This window comes from Haliotis cracherodii, unplaced genomic scaffold (genome assembly GCF_022045235.1).
Source record: "Haliotis cracherodii isolate W230 unplaced genomic scaffold, xgHalCrac1.p SCAF_15, whole genome shotgun sequence".
NCBI lineage: Eukaryota > Metazoa > Mollusca > Gastropoda > Lepetellida > Haliotidae > Haliotis > Haliotis cracherodii.
Window position 1 is genome coordinate 737,238 of NW_027266270.1, and position 17,367 is coordinate 754,604.

General features: G+C 45.4%; 1 protein-coding gene across 17 annotated transcripts in view; it reads right to left on the minus strand.

The window, feature by feature from the left end:
* Positions 1-1,750: 1,750 nt before the first annotated feature.
* Positions 1,751-17,367, minus strand: part of LOC139462153 (splicing regulator ARVCF-like) — a 118,111-nt gene continuing 102,494 nt past the window's right edge. For 15 of the 17 annotated variants that reach the window (XM_071243660.1, XM_071243666.1, XM_071243664.1 and 12 more), the window contains 13 exons: positions 16,916-17,032; positions 16,216-16,367; positions 15,741-15,973; positions 15,144-15,237; positions 13,474-13,633; positions 13,172-13,322; positions 12,677-12,815; positions 12,096-12,189; positions 10,150-10,247; positions 8,373-8,608; positions 7,520-7,548; positions 6,055-6,177; positions 1,751-4,646 (listed from right to left, as the gene is read on the minus strand). In XM_071243660.1, the coding sequence (XP_071099761.1) occupies positions 4,503-4,646; positions 6,055-6,177; positions 7,520-7,548; positions 8,373-8,608; positions 10,150-10,247; positions 12,096-12,189; positions 12,677-12,815; positions 13,172-13,322; positions 13,474-13,633; positions 15,144-15,237; positions 15,741-15,973; positions 16,216-16,367; positions 16,916-17,032 (1,770 nt within the window). In that variant the 3' untranslated portion in view covers positions 1,751-4,502. The remainder of the gene's footprint in view (positions 4,647-6,054; positions 6,178-7,519; positions 7,549-8,372; positions 8,609-10,149; positions 10,248-12,095; positions 12,190-12,676; positions 12,816-13,171; positions 13,323-13,473; positions 13,634-15,143; positions 15,238-15,740; positions 15,974-16,215; positions 16,368-16,915; positions 17,033-17,367) is intronic. The other 2 variants (XM_071243662.1, XM_071243663.1) reach the window with 2 other exon arrangements.

Consider the following 17,367-nt stretch of genomic DNA (forward strand, 5'->3'; position numbering starts at 1 on the left):
AAGTCTTTCTCCTAGGGTTGTGTGTTTAACGCCAAACTCCGCCAGCAGCCTGTGAATAGTCAAGTCTTTCTCCTAGGGTTGTGTGTTTAACGCCAAACTCCGCCAGCAGCCTGTGAATAGTTAAGTCTTTCTCCTAGGGTTGTGTGTTTAACGCCAAACTCCGCCAGCAGCCTGTGAATAGTCAAGTCTTTCTCCTAGGGTTGTGTGTTTAACGCCAAACTCCGCCAGCAGCCTGTGAATAGTCAGGTCTTTCTCCTAGGGTTGTGTGTTTAACTCCACATTACGCCAGCAGCCTGTGAATAGTCAAGTCTTTCTCCTAGGGTTGTGTGTTTAATGCCAAACTCCGCCAGCAGCCTGTGAATAGTCAAGTCTTTCTCCTAGGGTTGTGTGTTTAACGCCAAACTCCGCCAGCAGCCTGTGAATAGTCAGGTCTTTCTCCTAGGGTTGTGTGTTTAACTCTGCAATACGCCAGCAGCCTGTGAATAGTCAAGTCTTTCTCCTAGGGTTGTGTGTTTAACTCCGCAATACGCCAGCAGCCTGTGAATAGTCAAGTCTTTCTCCTAGGGTTGTGTGTTTAACGCCAAACTCCACCAGCAGCCTGTGAATAGTCAAGTCTTTCTCCTAGGGTTGTGTGTTTAATGCCAAACTCCGCATTACGCCAGCAGCCTGTGAATAGTCAAGTCTTTCTCCTAGGGTTGTGTGTTTAACTCCGCAATACGCCAGCAGCCTGTGAATAGTCAAGTCTTTCGCCTAGGGTTGTGTGTTTAATGCCAAACTCCGCATTACGCCAGCAGCCTGTGAATAGTCAAGTCTTTCGCCTAGGGTTGTGTGTTTAATGCCAAACTCCGCATTACGCCAGCAGCCTGTGAATAGTCAAGTCTTTCTCCTAGGGTTGCGTGTTTAATGCCAAACTCCGCAATACGCCATCTGTTTGGCAGCAGCCTGTGAATAGTCAAGTCTTTCTCCTAGGCTTGCGTGTTTAATGCCAAACTCCACAATACGCCATCTGTTTGGCAGCAGCCTGTCAACTCGATCCATCTAGACGCCGTTTACTGCCTATTCTAACTCGGAATACCCCGAGTGACTTACATGGAATCAGGTGGTCCGGCGCTGTACTTGGTTGATTGTGTTTTATCATGATCATACGGACATTACTCGTATTATCTACCACTACCTCGGCTGTCTGATGGTACCGTGGTGGAAGCGAACTGGGCTTCATGTCTCTTTGAGCCATAATTTAGATTTATTAATGTTTTTGATACAACTTGTGTATTTCAAAACATAATTCACTCACTTTTCTCATTTTGAAATACACAATGTTATAAATAACATCTACAGAAGGAATTTCTTTAATACTCACTTAAACATGAAACTTCAATGTTAAAAAAGACAAATGAATACATCAAGTATAGCCAATGATTCAAATATCGACTAGTATAGCCAATGATTCAACAATAGACTTTAGTGTAGCCATTGATTCAACCATAGACTGCAGTGTAGCCATTGATTCAACCACAGACTAGTGTAGCCAGTGATTCAAACACAGACTGTATAGTAGCCAGTGATTCAACCACAGATTGTATAGTAGCCAGTGATTCAACCATAGACTACCCATGTGATACGGAAACACTCAAAGCAGCATTCACTCACTGAATCCAACACAACAACTCCTAAAACAAGATGACACTTGCAAGATAATCAGCAGCTGTACCCTTCTTCAAAAACATGAAACAATCTAATTATCTGGAAAAATTTATTATTTCTCAAAATGATATGATACACGACACGACAAATGATTTTAATGGGCAAGACAACAGGATGGTTGGTGAAAGAGACGCGTCTCCATGGCAACCAACCCTGGCTGCAGTGGTCCGAGGCTGGCTCTTCACCATTTCACATACATTGTTCATAAATCAGACTGGATTAATATTCTGAGAATTAAGTCGCAGAGCCTTAGAAGTCAATGGTGTCATCAGAAAGATTCTGTCCTATGTAAGAATATTGAATAAGAGATGTACAAAAATGCTCTTTATCCAACCATTTTCACTCAAAACAATATGTATATATATTCTAAAATCATTCAATAACAGTCTTTAAATAAAACAATTTCTTTTGAAACGGTTGTGTACAGAGCATTTCTAAGGACAATTCTTTTCATAAAATATATGTCATGCAGAACATTTTTTATTCTATTGTGTTAACAGTTAAATTTCTTTCTATACATAATATCACATACACACATTTATCTTGGTAATAAAAAAACTGGAAAACACTGAATTATGGAGAAATGTTCATTTTTATTCACATAAAAAAAACAGATTTATGAAAAGGTTCATAATTATCACAACATAATCAGGTCTTTGAGCAGACATCGGTTACTTGTGCATAGGCTCAATGTGGGATAGCGTCATGACAAACTTGCCGAGTTGCAGCTGAAGATAACAATAGGAGAAATGGCCTACATTAATGCAGAATATGGCAGTCGAGGTGTACTGTATCACCAGTTAAGCTGTAACATGTTCATTCTAACACATACTTGCATTTAAAGAGGAAATTCATACCTGAATATAATTCAAAGTGTAAATATCAATTATTATCACACAAGAACTTTACTTTGTCCTAATCTCTCATCCCAGCGGCTGTAAACAGCATCTGAGAAAAACAATATCTTCAGGTAGGAATTAATGTCCAAGGTTTTCTGTTAAAGGGCAGTTACTGATTACGTCACAAGCTTGCTGTCAAAGGGGAGAGAACTCTTCAAAAGGGACTTCCCCAAATTCTCCAAGATGATTATTCAGCAATAAATACTGCATACTGTTGACACATATCCAGAAGGATTCTAATGATTTACAGAATTTCTTTATACATGTTGTCACAAACCAAAATCATTCCAAAACTACTTTTAAATATTTTAGACTTGGAATCTTTGTTCAAAAAGGCTCTATGGGACAGCTTTCTGGGTTCAGTTCTACATCAGGGACGTTTTACTGGTGGTATCAGAATCGTATGACATCCTGCACACCACCATCCAAGAATCACAGTGTAGTCCAAGTGGAAATGTCCGCCTGATGAGGACCGATCCTACTGATTGCCACAGGAAGGACAAGAAGTGTGGATTATGGTATTAATACTCTATCATATATCGCTAACTGACTACGAAGCTGGAGTGCAAGCAGGATACGAGGACAGACAGAAGTGGAGTTGTTGCAGAACCTGACACAGGCCTCACAAGTGCAGAAGAAAGGGAGCAGAAGAAACCATTGTCACATGATTATATATATGTTTCAGATATGGACAATTTAATCCAAGGACGTCAGTCCTGTGTCAGGGAGGCCTTCCATTACACAAAGGTATGGCTCATTGCCCATCACCAATTGTTATCAATGAAACGACTAACAGTCTAATGTTTTCTACTCGGAGAAGTCGGATTTGGTTGAAACAATGCCAGATACCTTTGTGCAGCAAACACAAATGACCTCAAAGGGAGATAACTCCATGAACATGACATTAGAAGATTTCAAGAAAGGGGGACAACTCCGTTTAACGTGGAATTAGTGTTCCAGAAGGAGACATTTGCATGGCATTCAAGTCCCTCAAAGGGAGATAACTATACATATTCTATGACAGACTTGGATATGTGAGATAGCAGCAGCTACAAAAACAAAGCAACTTGATTCATAGAAAAATATATATCTTCTGCTGTGTACGTCTGCACTCCGTGTAATGCTACAGTGTCTTAAAACGATGACATTTATTCACTCCTGACATGAACATGCATGAACTGTACTCACATCCCACACATCAGCAGCTACTGTGTGCTAGATGAAATACGAAATTAGAAAATAACTGAATATTACTTGACAAATCTGATACACCTTGTTGGGCACGCACATTGCCATGGTTATTATGGTGTGCATACACAAAGTCTGTCACAGTGATTCCAGTGCCGGTCCGACAGCCCTGGCATCAGAAGTAGCTGTACAATCAGTTAACGTCAGCGCTCCATGTATATACAATATTTCTGACTACAGCTAAAATTATTCTGTACTATCACACATCCTTTTGAGTCAAAACAGAAGGGGTTGAGAGAACATCACATATCCTCCGCGCAATGTCGTCAGTTAACAACCTGTATTGAGTCGGCACACAGTCTGAGGGCTGTGATCCTTCGAATCAGTAACACCCATGACAGGTTTGGGCACAAGCACATTCCTCGGTACATCCACAGTCGATATCACGAAGAAGCTTATGTAATCAATTCCAAATGATCCTTCGACATGTGAATTCACAGATTATTACAATTTCCGCTGTTTTTTATGCAGATATGTCGTAAAAACGTCCACAACACTGCAGTATGTACAGAGTTACCTCCCCTGTTTTCACTTTTCAAAGTTTTATCTGCAGACATAAAAACTTCCAATGGACAGGAGTTCCTTCCCTGGACAAGGGTTATCTCCCTTGGTTCAGTGCATGACTTAACAGATGACAGCAGGGTCTTGTGATCACACCCAGGAGTCGGCCCCGCCCTGTGGTCCTCCCCCTGCGTCCAGCATGACTTTACTTGAGTGTACGTAGTCATCGTTACGACGCTGGCCCTTCTTGTTTACCTTTGCATACAATGGCTCCCCGGACTGGTCGGCTGGCTCCTGTGGGCACAGAAAGAAAACAATGTATTTGTTTTGTGTCATCACTATAACCATACAGTTCATAGTCTGCCTGCTACATGAGTGAGTGAGTGAGTGAGTGAGTCGGGTTGAACGCCGCTTTTAACAATATCACAGTCATATTGCGGCGTGTCAGCTTAATTTGGGAGGAAAGCCCAGAGTGATGCAGGTCTCAGACGTTTACCACATCGGTGAAAACCACAAGCACGGGTATGCTGCTGGCAAACCTAATCGGGGCGATCCAGGATTCGAACCCACAATCATAGGTTTCTTGCATGCCCAAGGGATGTAACTCTGCAAAGCGAATGACAAAGCCTTAGACGAATGGGCCACCTTGCCCCCTGGCTGGTACATGACAGAGAGGTACGAGCTTTACGTAGCTGTGTATGTATTGAGAACTCACCTGACTGAGTGAATCTACATGACCCACTCGGCCCCATAGGGTGGCCATGAATTGAATCTGGACCATACGTCAATTCTTGAAAACAGTCTTTGAAAAAACGATCAAATCCATCGACTCAATTTGAGTCCAATCACACCCTGTAACCATGGGCCCCCCACACTGATCAGTTCTTACCACTCTGCTGTCTTGGGAACACGCTCGGCCTTGGATTAGTCCTCTCACGTTATCATACAATTTAAACATCCAGCATTTTATAGCGGAAAGCTTAGACTTTGAGATGTGAATTACCCACTAGATCCTTGCCGACTAAATCCTTGTGTTAAGCTAGTCTATTGCATGTTTGGGAGGAGGGCGACACCCCTGACTGGTGGCTTGTCCCTGTGGGCGTCACTTCACATGACACGACTATGAATCTTAGCTAACCTGTTGCATGTTTGGGAGGAGGGCGACACCCCTGACTGGTGGCTTGTCCCTGTGGGCGTCACTTCACATGACACGACTATGAATCTTAGCTAACCTGTTGCATGTTTGGGAGGAGGGCGGCACCCCTGACTGGTGGCTTGTCCCTGTGGGCGTCACTACACATGACACGACTATGAGTCTTAGCTAACCTGTTGCATGTTTGGGAGGAGGGCGACACCCCTGACTGGTGGCTTGTCCCTGTGGGCGTCACTTCACATGACACGACTATGAATCTTAGCTAACCTGTTGCATGTTTGCGAGGAGGGCGGCACCCCTGACTGGTGGCTTGTACCTGTGGGTGTCACTACACATGACACGACTATGAATCTTAGCTAACCTGTTGCATGTTTGGGAGGAGGGCGGCACCCCTGACTGGTGGCTTGTACCTGTGGGTGTCACTACACATGACACAACTATGAATCTTAGCTAACCTGTTGCACGTTTGGGAAGAGGGCGACACACCTGACTGGTGGCTTGTCCCTGTGGGTGTCACTACACATGACACAACTATGAATCTTAGCTAACCTGTTGCATGTTTGGGAAGAGGGCGACACCCCCGACTGGTGGCTTGTTTCTGTGGGGGGGTGGCTGTGGCTCCTCGAGGGGGGCATAACCAGGGCCAAGGTCCGTCATGGGTATGTCATCCTGCTGAAATGTGAATAAGACCTTGGTTAACAACAACAGAAGGTCAAGGTTACCATATAACAATGGAAGGTCAAGGCTAATGTATGAAAAGGAAGGTCAAGGTTCACATACAACAATAGAAGGTCAAGGCTAATGTATGACAAGGAAGGTCAAGGTTCACATACAACAATGGAAGGTCACGGCTAATGTATGACAAGGAAGGTCAAGTTTCACATACAACAATGGAAGGTCAAGGCTAATGTATGACAAGAAAGGCCAGGTTCACATACAAGAATGGAAGGTCAAGGCTAATGTATGACAAGGAAGGTCAAGGTTCACATACAACAATGGAGGTGAGGTGAGGTGAAATGGTGTTTAACGTCACATCCAAGATTATTGCACTTATATAGCGACGTGCATGTACGTGTGTGTTTGTGTTGCTGCTTGTACTAGTCCGGACTGATGCCGATTTATAGTGCTAGCTCACTGAGATACCATGCCGCAGTTTAACATGAGTACCCCACACAGACACAGTATACGGACTCCGAGCCGACCAGTCCTTGTTTTAGCCCCTTAATGCCGAGCCCCAGACAGGGTAACAACAAGTACCATCTTTTAACGTCTTTTGGTATGACGCGGTCGGGGATCGAACCCCGGACCTTCCGCTCTCCGGGCGGATGCTCTACCACTAGACCACGGAGGTGGTCATACAACAATGGAGGGTCAAGGCTAATGTATGACAAGGAAGGTCAAGGTTCACATACATCAATGGAAGGTCAAGGCTAATGTATGACAAGGAAGGTCAAGGTTCACTTACAACAATGAAAGGTCAAGGCTAATGTATGACAAGGAGGTCAATGTTCACATACAACAACGGAAGGTCAAGCCCACTTTCAACAGAGGGTCAGAAAATACATAAAGCTAATTTTTCATCCACATTTTTCCAAAGAAGAGAGATGGGAGGCAACAAATTTCTCAAATTGTATTTTAGTCAAAATGTCTGCTGGGACAAATGTCTTGTAGATTACAGTCCTTGACAAATAGCCTGCACTCCACTCCTCACGCTGATGAGGTAGATCTTGGTGAGTGAGTGACAGAGTATGGTTTACGCCACTTTTAGCAATATTCCAGCAACATCACGGCAGGGGACACCAGAAATGGGCTTCACTCATTGTACCAAATGGGAATCGAACCCAGGTCTTTCGCATGATGAATGAACACCCTAGGAGGTCTTGGTAAGTGAGGAGTTCAGGGGTGAGAGCCCAGTTTGAAACACGACATTCAGCATATTCTAGTCATGGGCAGTATGTATGACAAAGTGTCAGAACTGCAGACATGGCATGATAAACCTTTAAACAATACTTACTCTACTGTCATGGGAATAGTTGTGTCGATCTGAAATGGAAGCAATTGTTGGTCAGATTTCTCAGAAATATATAAGCATGTCATGTGACGAGTCCCCTCACCTCTTGCAAACAGGATTCTCTGCCATCCCGGGGAACATCAGTTCGAATGTTAGATAATAAAGTGGCTTAATACTTCACTTTCAGATCTAATTCCTCAAATCATAGATGCAAACAATCCTAGAAATCACAGATCAATTTTACATTGTGAGAGCATCAGCACTGAACTGTGACAACCCTCATATTACCATTACGTCCCTGATATTACTGTCATCATATTACCGTGATGATGTGATCATAACATTACTGTGATCATGTTACTGTGATGATGTGATCATAACATTAATCATATTACCATGATGATAATGTGATCATTACATTACTGAGATCATATTACCGTGGCAATAATGTGATCATAACATCACTGAGATCATATTACTATGATAATATGATCATTCTGATAATACTGTGATCATAGTGATGTTAACATGATCATATTACCGTAATATTAATGTGATCATTCTGATAATATTCTGATCATAACATAACTGTGACCATACTGGTATAAATGTACTGATATTACCGTGATCATATCGATATTACCATGATAATATTACCCTGGCATACAGACATTACAGTGTTCATACTGATATTACTGTGATCATATTGATATTACCGTGATCTTATTAATATTACCATGATCTTATTGATATTACCGTGATCTTATTGATATTACCATGATCATATTGATATTACCGTGATCTTATTGATATTACCATGATCTTATTGATATTACTGTGATCTTATTGATATTACCGTGATCATTTAGATGTGAGTGGCTCTGGTTCATTGAGAAGTAGCCATCAGCCTCATTGTGACTGTGATCGGTGCTGTTGTTAGGACGCTTCTGCAACGGTCGTCCCGGAGACAGCGTGTTGTCATCGTAACCCTGAGCACTGATTGGTCTGTTTAGCGTGTTGTATGGGGTGGTATGGTTACTGGCCACGGGACTCACACTACTGCTTAAGTTGCTGTACTTTGAGCCCTCCGCTCTGAAACGTGGAATAGAAACAAAACTGTGAGCCCAAATGTGTGTCACTTTGATGTTTACTACACTGTTGAAACCCAGAAACACTCAGAGTGACCAGGGTACCAACGATTACACGTTGCTGGCATGTTTGTTTGTTTGTTTGTTGTTTAACGCCGCACTCAGCAATATTATAGCAATGATTGACATAATTGGGACACATGACATGCATCAATCAAGTCAGCGAGCCTGACCACCTGATCCTGTCAGTCGCCTCTTACGACAAGCATAGTCGCCTTTTACGGCAAGCATGGGTTGCTGAAGACCTATTCTACCCCAGATCTTCATGGGTCACGTTACTGGCATGAGACAAGTGCCTGGAAATGGCCTCCCATTGTGACGAGACCAGGGGCATCTCTGTTCCGCACTCCGAAGATCACAAATACACACAGTCTGTGATTCAGCACTCTTAACAATCGCCTAACACCAGGGCTTAGACAATCAATATACAATATTGTCACATAATGTTGTTGGCATGCAGTCATGTTGTCATGTCATGTGTCTTGCTGTCTGTCATGTTGGCATGAGGTCTGTCATGTTGCCATGAGGTCTGTCATGTTGCCATACAGTCTGTTATGTTGCCATGAGGTCTGTCATGTTGCCATGAGGTCTGTCATGTTGCCATGAGCTCTGTCATGTTGCCATGAGGTCTGTCATGTTGGCATGTGGTCTGTCATGTTGGCATGAGGTCTGTCATGTTGCCATGAGGTCTGTCATGTTGCCATACAGTCTGTCATGTTGCCATGAGCTCTGTCATGTTGCCATGAGGTCTGTCATGTTGCCATGAAGTCTGTCATGTTGGCATGTGGTCTGTCATGTTGCCATGAGGTCTGTCATGTTGCCATGAGGTCTGTCATGTTGCCATGAAGTCTGTCATGTTGGCATGTGGTCTGTCATGTTGCCATGAGGTCTGTCATGTTGCCATGAAGTCTGTCATGTTGGCATGAGGTCTGTCATGTTGCCATGAGGTCTGTCATGTTGCCATGAGGTCTGTCATGTTGCCATGAGCTCTGTCATGTTGCCATGAGGTCTGTCATGTTGCCATGAGGTCTGTCATGTTGCCATGAAGTCTGTCATGTTGGCATGTGGTCTGTCATGTTGCCATGTGGCCTGTCATGTTGCCATGAGGTCTGTTGCCATGAGGTCTGTCATGTTGGCATGTGGTCTGTCATGTTGGCATGTGGTCTGTCATGTTGGCATGTGGTCTGTCATGTTGCCATGAGGTCTGTCATGTTGCCGCGAGCTCTGTCATTTTGCAATGAGGTCTGTCATGTTGCCATGAGCTCTGTCATTTTGCTATGAGGTCTGTCATGTTGCCATGAGGTCTGTCATGTTGGCATGTGGTCTGTTGCCATGAGGTCTGTCATGTTGGCATGTGGTCTGTCATGTTGGCATGTGGTCTGTCATGTTGCCATGAGGTCTGTTGCCATGAGGTCTGTCATGCTGCCGCGAGCTCTGTCATTTTGCAATGAGGTCTGTCATGTTGCCATGAGGTCTGTCATGTACCTGCAAGCAGCTGTGAACATCAGGAAGTCCTTCTCTGTGAGCCCCATCCGGGAGTACTCTGGATGCAGGGCTCGGAATGTCCACATCGTCCGCATCACCTGCATCACAAGCAGATCCAACCTACAGTTCAGCATCGTTAAACAGCCTTAAATCTGTGAGCAAGGGAGTGAGTATTGTATTTTTTGAAGCAATATTCAAGCAATATCATGGCAGGGGACACCAGAAATGGGCTTCACACATTGTACCCATGTTGGGAATCAACACTATAGGGCTCTTACAACAGGGGCTTTGGTTGAATTTCCCTGGGGCAGGGGCACTGCTAACACTATAGGGCTCTTACAACAGGGGTCCTGGTTGAATTCCCCTGGGGTAGGGGCCCTGCTAACACTATAGGGCTCTTACAACAGGGGCTCTGGTTGAATTCCCCTGGGGCAGGGGCACTGCTAACACTATAGGGCTCTTACAACAGGGGCTCTGGTTGAATTCCCCTGGGGAAGGGGCACTGCTAACACTATAGGGCTCTTACAACAGGGCTCTGGTTGAATTCCCCTGGGGAAGGGGCACTGCTAACACTATAGGGCTCTTACAACAGGGCTCTGGTTGAATTCCCCTGGGGAAGGGGGACTGCTAACACTATTGGGCTCTTACAACAGGGGTCCTGGTTGAATTCCCCTGGGGTAGGGGCACTGCTAACACTATAGGGCTCTTACAACAGGGGCTCTGGTTGAATTCCCCTTGGGCAGGGGCACTGCTAACACTATAGGGCTCTTACAACAGGGGCTCTGGTTGAATTCCCCTGGGGCAGGGGCACTGCTAACACTATAGGGCTCTTACAACAGGGGCTCTGGTTGAATTCCCCTGGGGCAGGGGCACTGCTAACACTAAAGGGCTCTTACAACAGGGGCTCTGGTTGAATTCCCCTGGGGCAGGGGCACTGCTAACACTATGGGGCTCTTACAACAGGGGCTCTGGTTGAATTCCCCTGGGGCAGGGGCACTGCTAACACTATGGGGCTCTTACAACAGGGGTCCTGGTTGAATTCCCCTGGGGCAGGGGCACTGCTAACACTATGGGGCTCTTACAACAGGGGCTCTGGTTGAATTCCCCTGGGGCAGGGGCACTGCTAACACTATGGGGCTCTTACAACAGGGGCTCTGGTTGAATTCCCCTGGGGCAGGGGCACTGCTAACACTATGGGGCTCTTACAACAGGGACTCTGGTTGAATTCCCCTGGGGCAGGGGCACTGCTAACACTATGGGGCTCTTACAACAGGGGCTCTGGTTGAATTCCCCTTGGGCAGGGGCACTGCTAACACTATGGGGCTCTTACTACAGGGGCTCTGGTTGAATTCCCCTGGGGTAGGGGTACTGCTAACACTATGGGGCTCTTACAACAGGGACTCTGGTTGAATTCCCCTGGGGTAGGGGTACTGCTAACACTATGGGGCTCTTACAACAGGGACTCTGGTTGAATTCCCCTGGGGTAGGGGTACTGCTAACACTATGGGGCTCTTACAACAGGGACTCTGGTTGAATTCCCCTGGGGTAGGGGTACTGCTAACACTATGGGGCTCTTACAACAGGGACTCTGGTTGAATTCCCCTGGGGTAGGGGTACTGCTAACACTATGGGGCTCTTACAACAGGGACTCTGGTTGAATTCCCCTGGGGTAGGGGTACTGCTAACACTATGGGGCTCTTACAACAGGGACTCTGGTTGAATTCCCCTGGGGTAGGGGTACTGCTAACACTATAGGGCTCTTACAACAGGGGTCCTGGTTGAATTCTCCTGGGGCAGGGGCACTGCTAACACTATAGGGCTCTTACAACAGGGGCTCTGGTTGAATTCCCCTGGGGCAGGGGCACTGCTAACACTATAGGGCTCTTACAACAGGGGTCCTGGTTGAATCACACTGGGGGACTGCTAACACTGAGTATAGTGCCTACCGTGTGCGCGTATTTGACAGTTCGGGCAAGGTACTGGTTGTCTGACTTGGTGATGTTCAGAAGGCGTGGAATGCCGTTTTCAGTCATCAACGACCTGGAAACAACAGGCAGACATTAGCAAACAGCAACACAGCGAATTTCAAACAGCAAGCATCAAACAGCAAGCATCAAACAGCAAGCATCAAACAGCAAGCATCAAACAGCGAACATTAAACAGCAAGCATCAAACAGCAAGCATTAGTGCGTTATAACTGTGTTGGTTATAAACATTACTGTATCCACCATTCTCTTATGTTATGCATGTAAGCTATCTGTGTACATTACATACAGTCACCAGGGAGTGACTTGTTGCAGTAGCACAGGAAGTGACCTCATGCATCTTTCACTTTGTTCCATATATCGGCAACAATGGCCACAGTTGGTGCCATAGAAGAAACTCATCATCATTTTCTTCTACATGTAATGTCTAAGACCATTGTTTTGCTACAGCTCCTAATGTGAGCCAGTTCATCGCATGTGGGAATGGTAAGAATATAAGGTGTATAAGGTGTGTATAAGGTGTATAAACTAATATAACTTACAGTGCAAAATCTTGATTATTTTTTATGACCTCATACAGCGTTGCTATGACAGCACATAATGTGTCGTCCGGCGCCACCGGACCCGGCATCTGCCGATGTGCGGGAAGTTTCCTCACCAGCTGTTGCATGGCATATTTACCTGGGGACAAAACAGGGCATATTTACCTGGGGACAAAACAGGGCATATTTACCTGGTGTGAAGACAGGGCATATTTATCTGGGGACAAAACAGGGCATATTTACCTGGTGTGAAGACAGGGCATATTTATCTGGGGACAAAACAGGGCATATTTACCTGGGGACAAAACAGGGCATATTTACCTGGTGTGAAGACAGGGCATATTTATCTGGGGAAAAACAAGGCATATTTACTTGGGGACAAAACAGGGCATATTTACTTGGGGACAAAACAGGGCATATTTAACTGGGGACAAAACAGGGAATATTTACCTACATGTTGATCATCTTGCTATTTCTTAGTTTTCATTGTCTTACCAACAAGTTCTTTATTGCGTTCGTCGATGGCCAGATTTCGCAGGGCTGTGGCAGCTGCACACACCACGCGGTCGTTCTCAAAGGTCAGCAAGTCCACGAGATTCGGGAGACCCTTCTCTTTCCGTACGAGGGCTCGGATGTCAACAGCCGGCTGAAAGTACAAGTAATGTGTGAGTGGGCCGGTATTAGAAACATGCAGTCAGATTATGTATGGCGACTCACATGAGGGTCGTTTGCAGTCAGATTCTGTATGGCGACTCACATGAGGGTCGTATGCAGTCAGATTCTGTAAGGAAACCTACCTGCCAGTCGCAGGCAGTCAGATTCTGTATGGCACCAGCAGCTGCCTCCAGTGTGACAGGGTTGGATGCATTTTTGAGCAGCAGTGAGTCGAGGTGGACGACGTCCGCTCCCCACAGCCCCTTGTACTCGGTGGCAGCCTGAGGGAATGTGGGCTGGGTCCTGCAGGGGAAACAACACAAACGTCAGGAGAAATGGGGATCAACATGTGAGTCATGGCACACACTCTGAGCACAGCACAGCACAGCACAGCACAGCACAGCACAGCACAGCACTCCACTCCACTCCACTACACCACTCCTCTACACTACACTACACTACACCACTACACTACACCACTCCTCTACACTACACCGCTCCGCTCCACTACACCGCTCCGCTCCACCACACCGCTCCACTCCACTACTCCACTACACCACTCCACCGCTCCACTCCACTCCACTCCACTCCACTCCACTCCACTCCACTCCACTACATGGATGCTGCCGGGACTACTGTGACACCAACATTATCTACATGTCTCCTGCCTGAGTCACATAAACTGTACAGATCCCTGATATTGATAAACTGAACCAGGAAATATGGACTGATCCCTGATATTGATAAACTGAACCAGGAAATATGGACAGATCCCTGATATTGATAAACTGAACCAGGAAATATGGACAGATCCCTGATATTGATAAACTGAACCAGGAAATACGGACTGATCCCTGATATTGATAAACTGAACCAGCAAATACCAACTGATACCTGATATTGATAAACTGAACCAGCAAATACCAACTGATCCCTGATATTGATAAACTGAACCAGGAAATACGGACTGATCCCTGATATTGATAAACTGAACCAGGAAATATGGACTGATCCCTGATATTGATAAACTGAACCAGGAAATATGGACTGATCCCTGATATTGATAAACTGAACCAGGAAATTTTGGACTGATCCCTGATATTGATAAACTGAACCAGGAAATATGGACTGATCCCGGATATTGATAAACTGAACAAGCAAATATGGACTGATCCCTGATATTGATAAACTGAACCAGGAAATATGGACTGATCCCTGATATTGATAAACTGAACCAGGAAATATGGACAGATCCCTGATATTGATAAACTGAACCAGGAAATATGGACAGATCCCTGATATTGATAAACTGAACCAGGAAATACGGACTGATCCCTGATATTGATAAACTGAACCAGGAAATATGGACTGATCCCTGATATTGATAAACTGAACCAGCAAATACCAACTGATCCCTGATATTGATAAACTGAACAAGGAAATATGGACTGATCCTGGATATTGATAAACTGAACCAGGAAACATGGACTGATCCCTGATATTGAGCAACCCACCCACATAAAACATTTTGGTGGCATCAAGAAAGAAAGAAATATTTTAAAATCAAAATCGTGACAAGAGCAAAGATTCAAATTCAAATGAACAAACAAATAATTAAATGTGTTTGTTTGTTGCTTAACAGCAAGCCCGATTGCGTCAGTCGCCTGTTACAACAGGTATAGTAGCCCTTTACGGCAAGCATGGGTTGCTGAAGACCTATTCTACCCCGGATCTTCACGGGTCTGATAAATGTGAACATCCCTGACACCTGATGATGTTACTGAAGGCACTGTGGATGAGTTGGGGTACTTACTTTTGATTCGGACTGTTGGGTTCATTTCCTCCCTTCTTCTGTACACCTTTCTTGTTCTTGCCTCCGCCACCGAAGCATCCCGTACTGTCACCTGCTTCACAAGGTCAAGGTCAAAGTCAAGGTCAAAGTCAAGGTCAATGAGGGGCTCGGAGAGTTAGTACGGCCACACTTACATGCAACCTTAATGATTGTGTGCTTGTTGCTTAACACTGCACTCAGCTATAAAATACATAGAATCTGGAAAAGACAATCCAGCGATTGATATCATGATCATCGAACCACTCCATCGAGTTATCGGGTTACGATGACATGCAATTCATTAGGTAACCAACTTACGACAGCAAAGGTTGCCGTGGACCAATTGTAGCCAAGAATCTCCATGGGGTATCAGGTTAATGAGTGAGTGTGTATGGTTTTACGCTGGTTTTACGCCGCTTTTAGCAATATTTCAGCAATATCATGGCGGGGGACAGCAGAAATGGGCTTCACACATTGTATCCATGTAGGGAATCAAAACCGGGTCTTCGGCACGACAAGCAAATGCCTTAACTACTAGGCTACCTCACCCCCCCGTCAGGTAACTCAATCTGCATGTACCTTTCTCTGGCGGAGCTCGGTTCCGTGGTAACGTCCTCTTCTTGTAGAAGTCAGGATCTTCAATTTCTTGGATCCTGTATGAGAGATTCCTGAGAATACAGACAACGTTCTCCACAGGCTTATTGTCCATATCTCCTTCTGTTGCGATCTTCAGGGTGTGGATCAGCGCCTTGACGAGGCCGCGACACTCTCGGATTTTCTTCCTGGCATCAAACCCGGCTGAGCTGACATTCCTGGACAAATCAGACATCATGTCATGATGAACCAGACTCTCACACGTCATCACGAACATTTGTACCCTAACAAAATATCCCCCTCGACCTGCTCAACAACTTCACTTTGCATGAAGGCAATATGCGTTTGTTAACTACTCGGCTATTCCACCACTCTCAGAAGCAGGACAGCAATCCTATAGTAGAGGGACCTATTCTAACACAGGCCCCCGCCCCGTGAGGCCCCAGATGTGATGTCTTACCGAAGCACCCCCGTGGCATTCCGGAACGTTGTGGTCCAGGGTTCGTGGTCCCGGTACGGCGTTGCCCCCATCCGGTCCATCCCCGAGTGTGGAATTATAACTACATTCACAATTACTGCTAAACCATCATCGATTATAGGCTTCTTTAGCTCCTGAAACATGACAACAAACAGACTGAGGCACATGAGATGAATTGTCTTAAACTGTCAGTGGATCACCCAAACTCCATTGTCTTAAACTGTCAGTGGATCACCCAAACTCCATTGTCTTAAACTGTCAGTGGATCACCCAAACTCCATTGTCTTAAACTGTCAGTGGATCACCCAAACTCCATTGTCTTAAACTGTCAGTGGATCACCCAAACTCCATTGTCTTAAACTGTCAGTGGATCACCCAAACTCCATTGTCTTAAACTGTCAGTGGATCACCCAAACTCCATTGTCTTAAACTGTCAGTGGATCACCCAAACTCCATTATCTTAACCTGTCAGTGGATCACCCAAACTCCATTGTCTTAACCTGTCAGTGGATCACCTAAACTCCATTGTCTTAAACTGTCAGTGGATCACCCAAACTCTATTGTCTTAAACTGTCAGTGGAGCACAACCAGTTTCATTACTGAAGATTGTAATTGTAATTCATTCAACTGATATTTTCTCAACAAGAACATATACAGAGTGACCTTGACATGATGACCTTACCTCACATGACGAGAGGTTCCACAACACGCCTGTGACAGACTCCCGCACATCATCTTCGTGAGACTTCCGCAGGAGTCGGATGAGTTCTGGGATGCCGCCCTCGTTACGGATTGCTTTCTGTGAGGCAGAACAAGGACATGAGGGGCAGAACAAGGACATGAGGGGCAGAACAAGGACATGAGGGGCAGAACAAGGACATGAGGGGCAGAACAAGGACATGAGGGGCAGAACAAGAACATGAGGGGCAGAACAAGGACATGAGGGGCAGAACAAGGACATGAGGGGCAGAACAAGGACATGATGGGCAGAACAAGGACATGAGGGGCAGAACAAGGACATGAGGGGCAGAACAAGGACATGAGGGGCAGAACAAGGACATGAGGGGCAGAACAAGGACATGAGGGGCAGAACAAGGACATGAGGGGCAGAACAAGGACATGAGGGGCAGAACA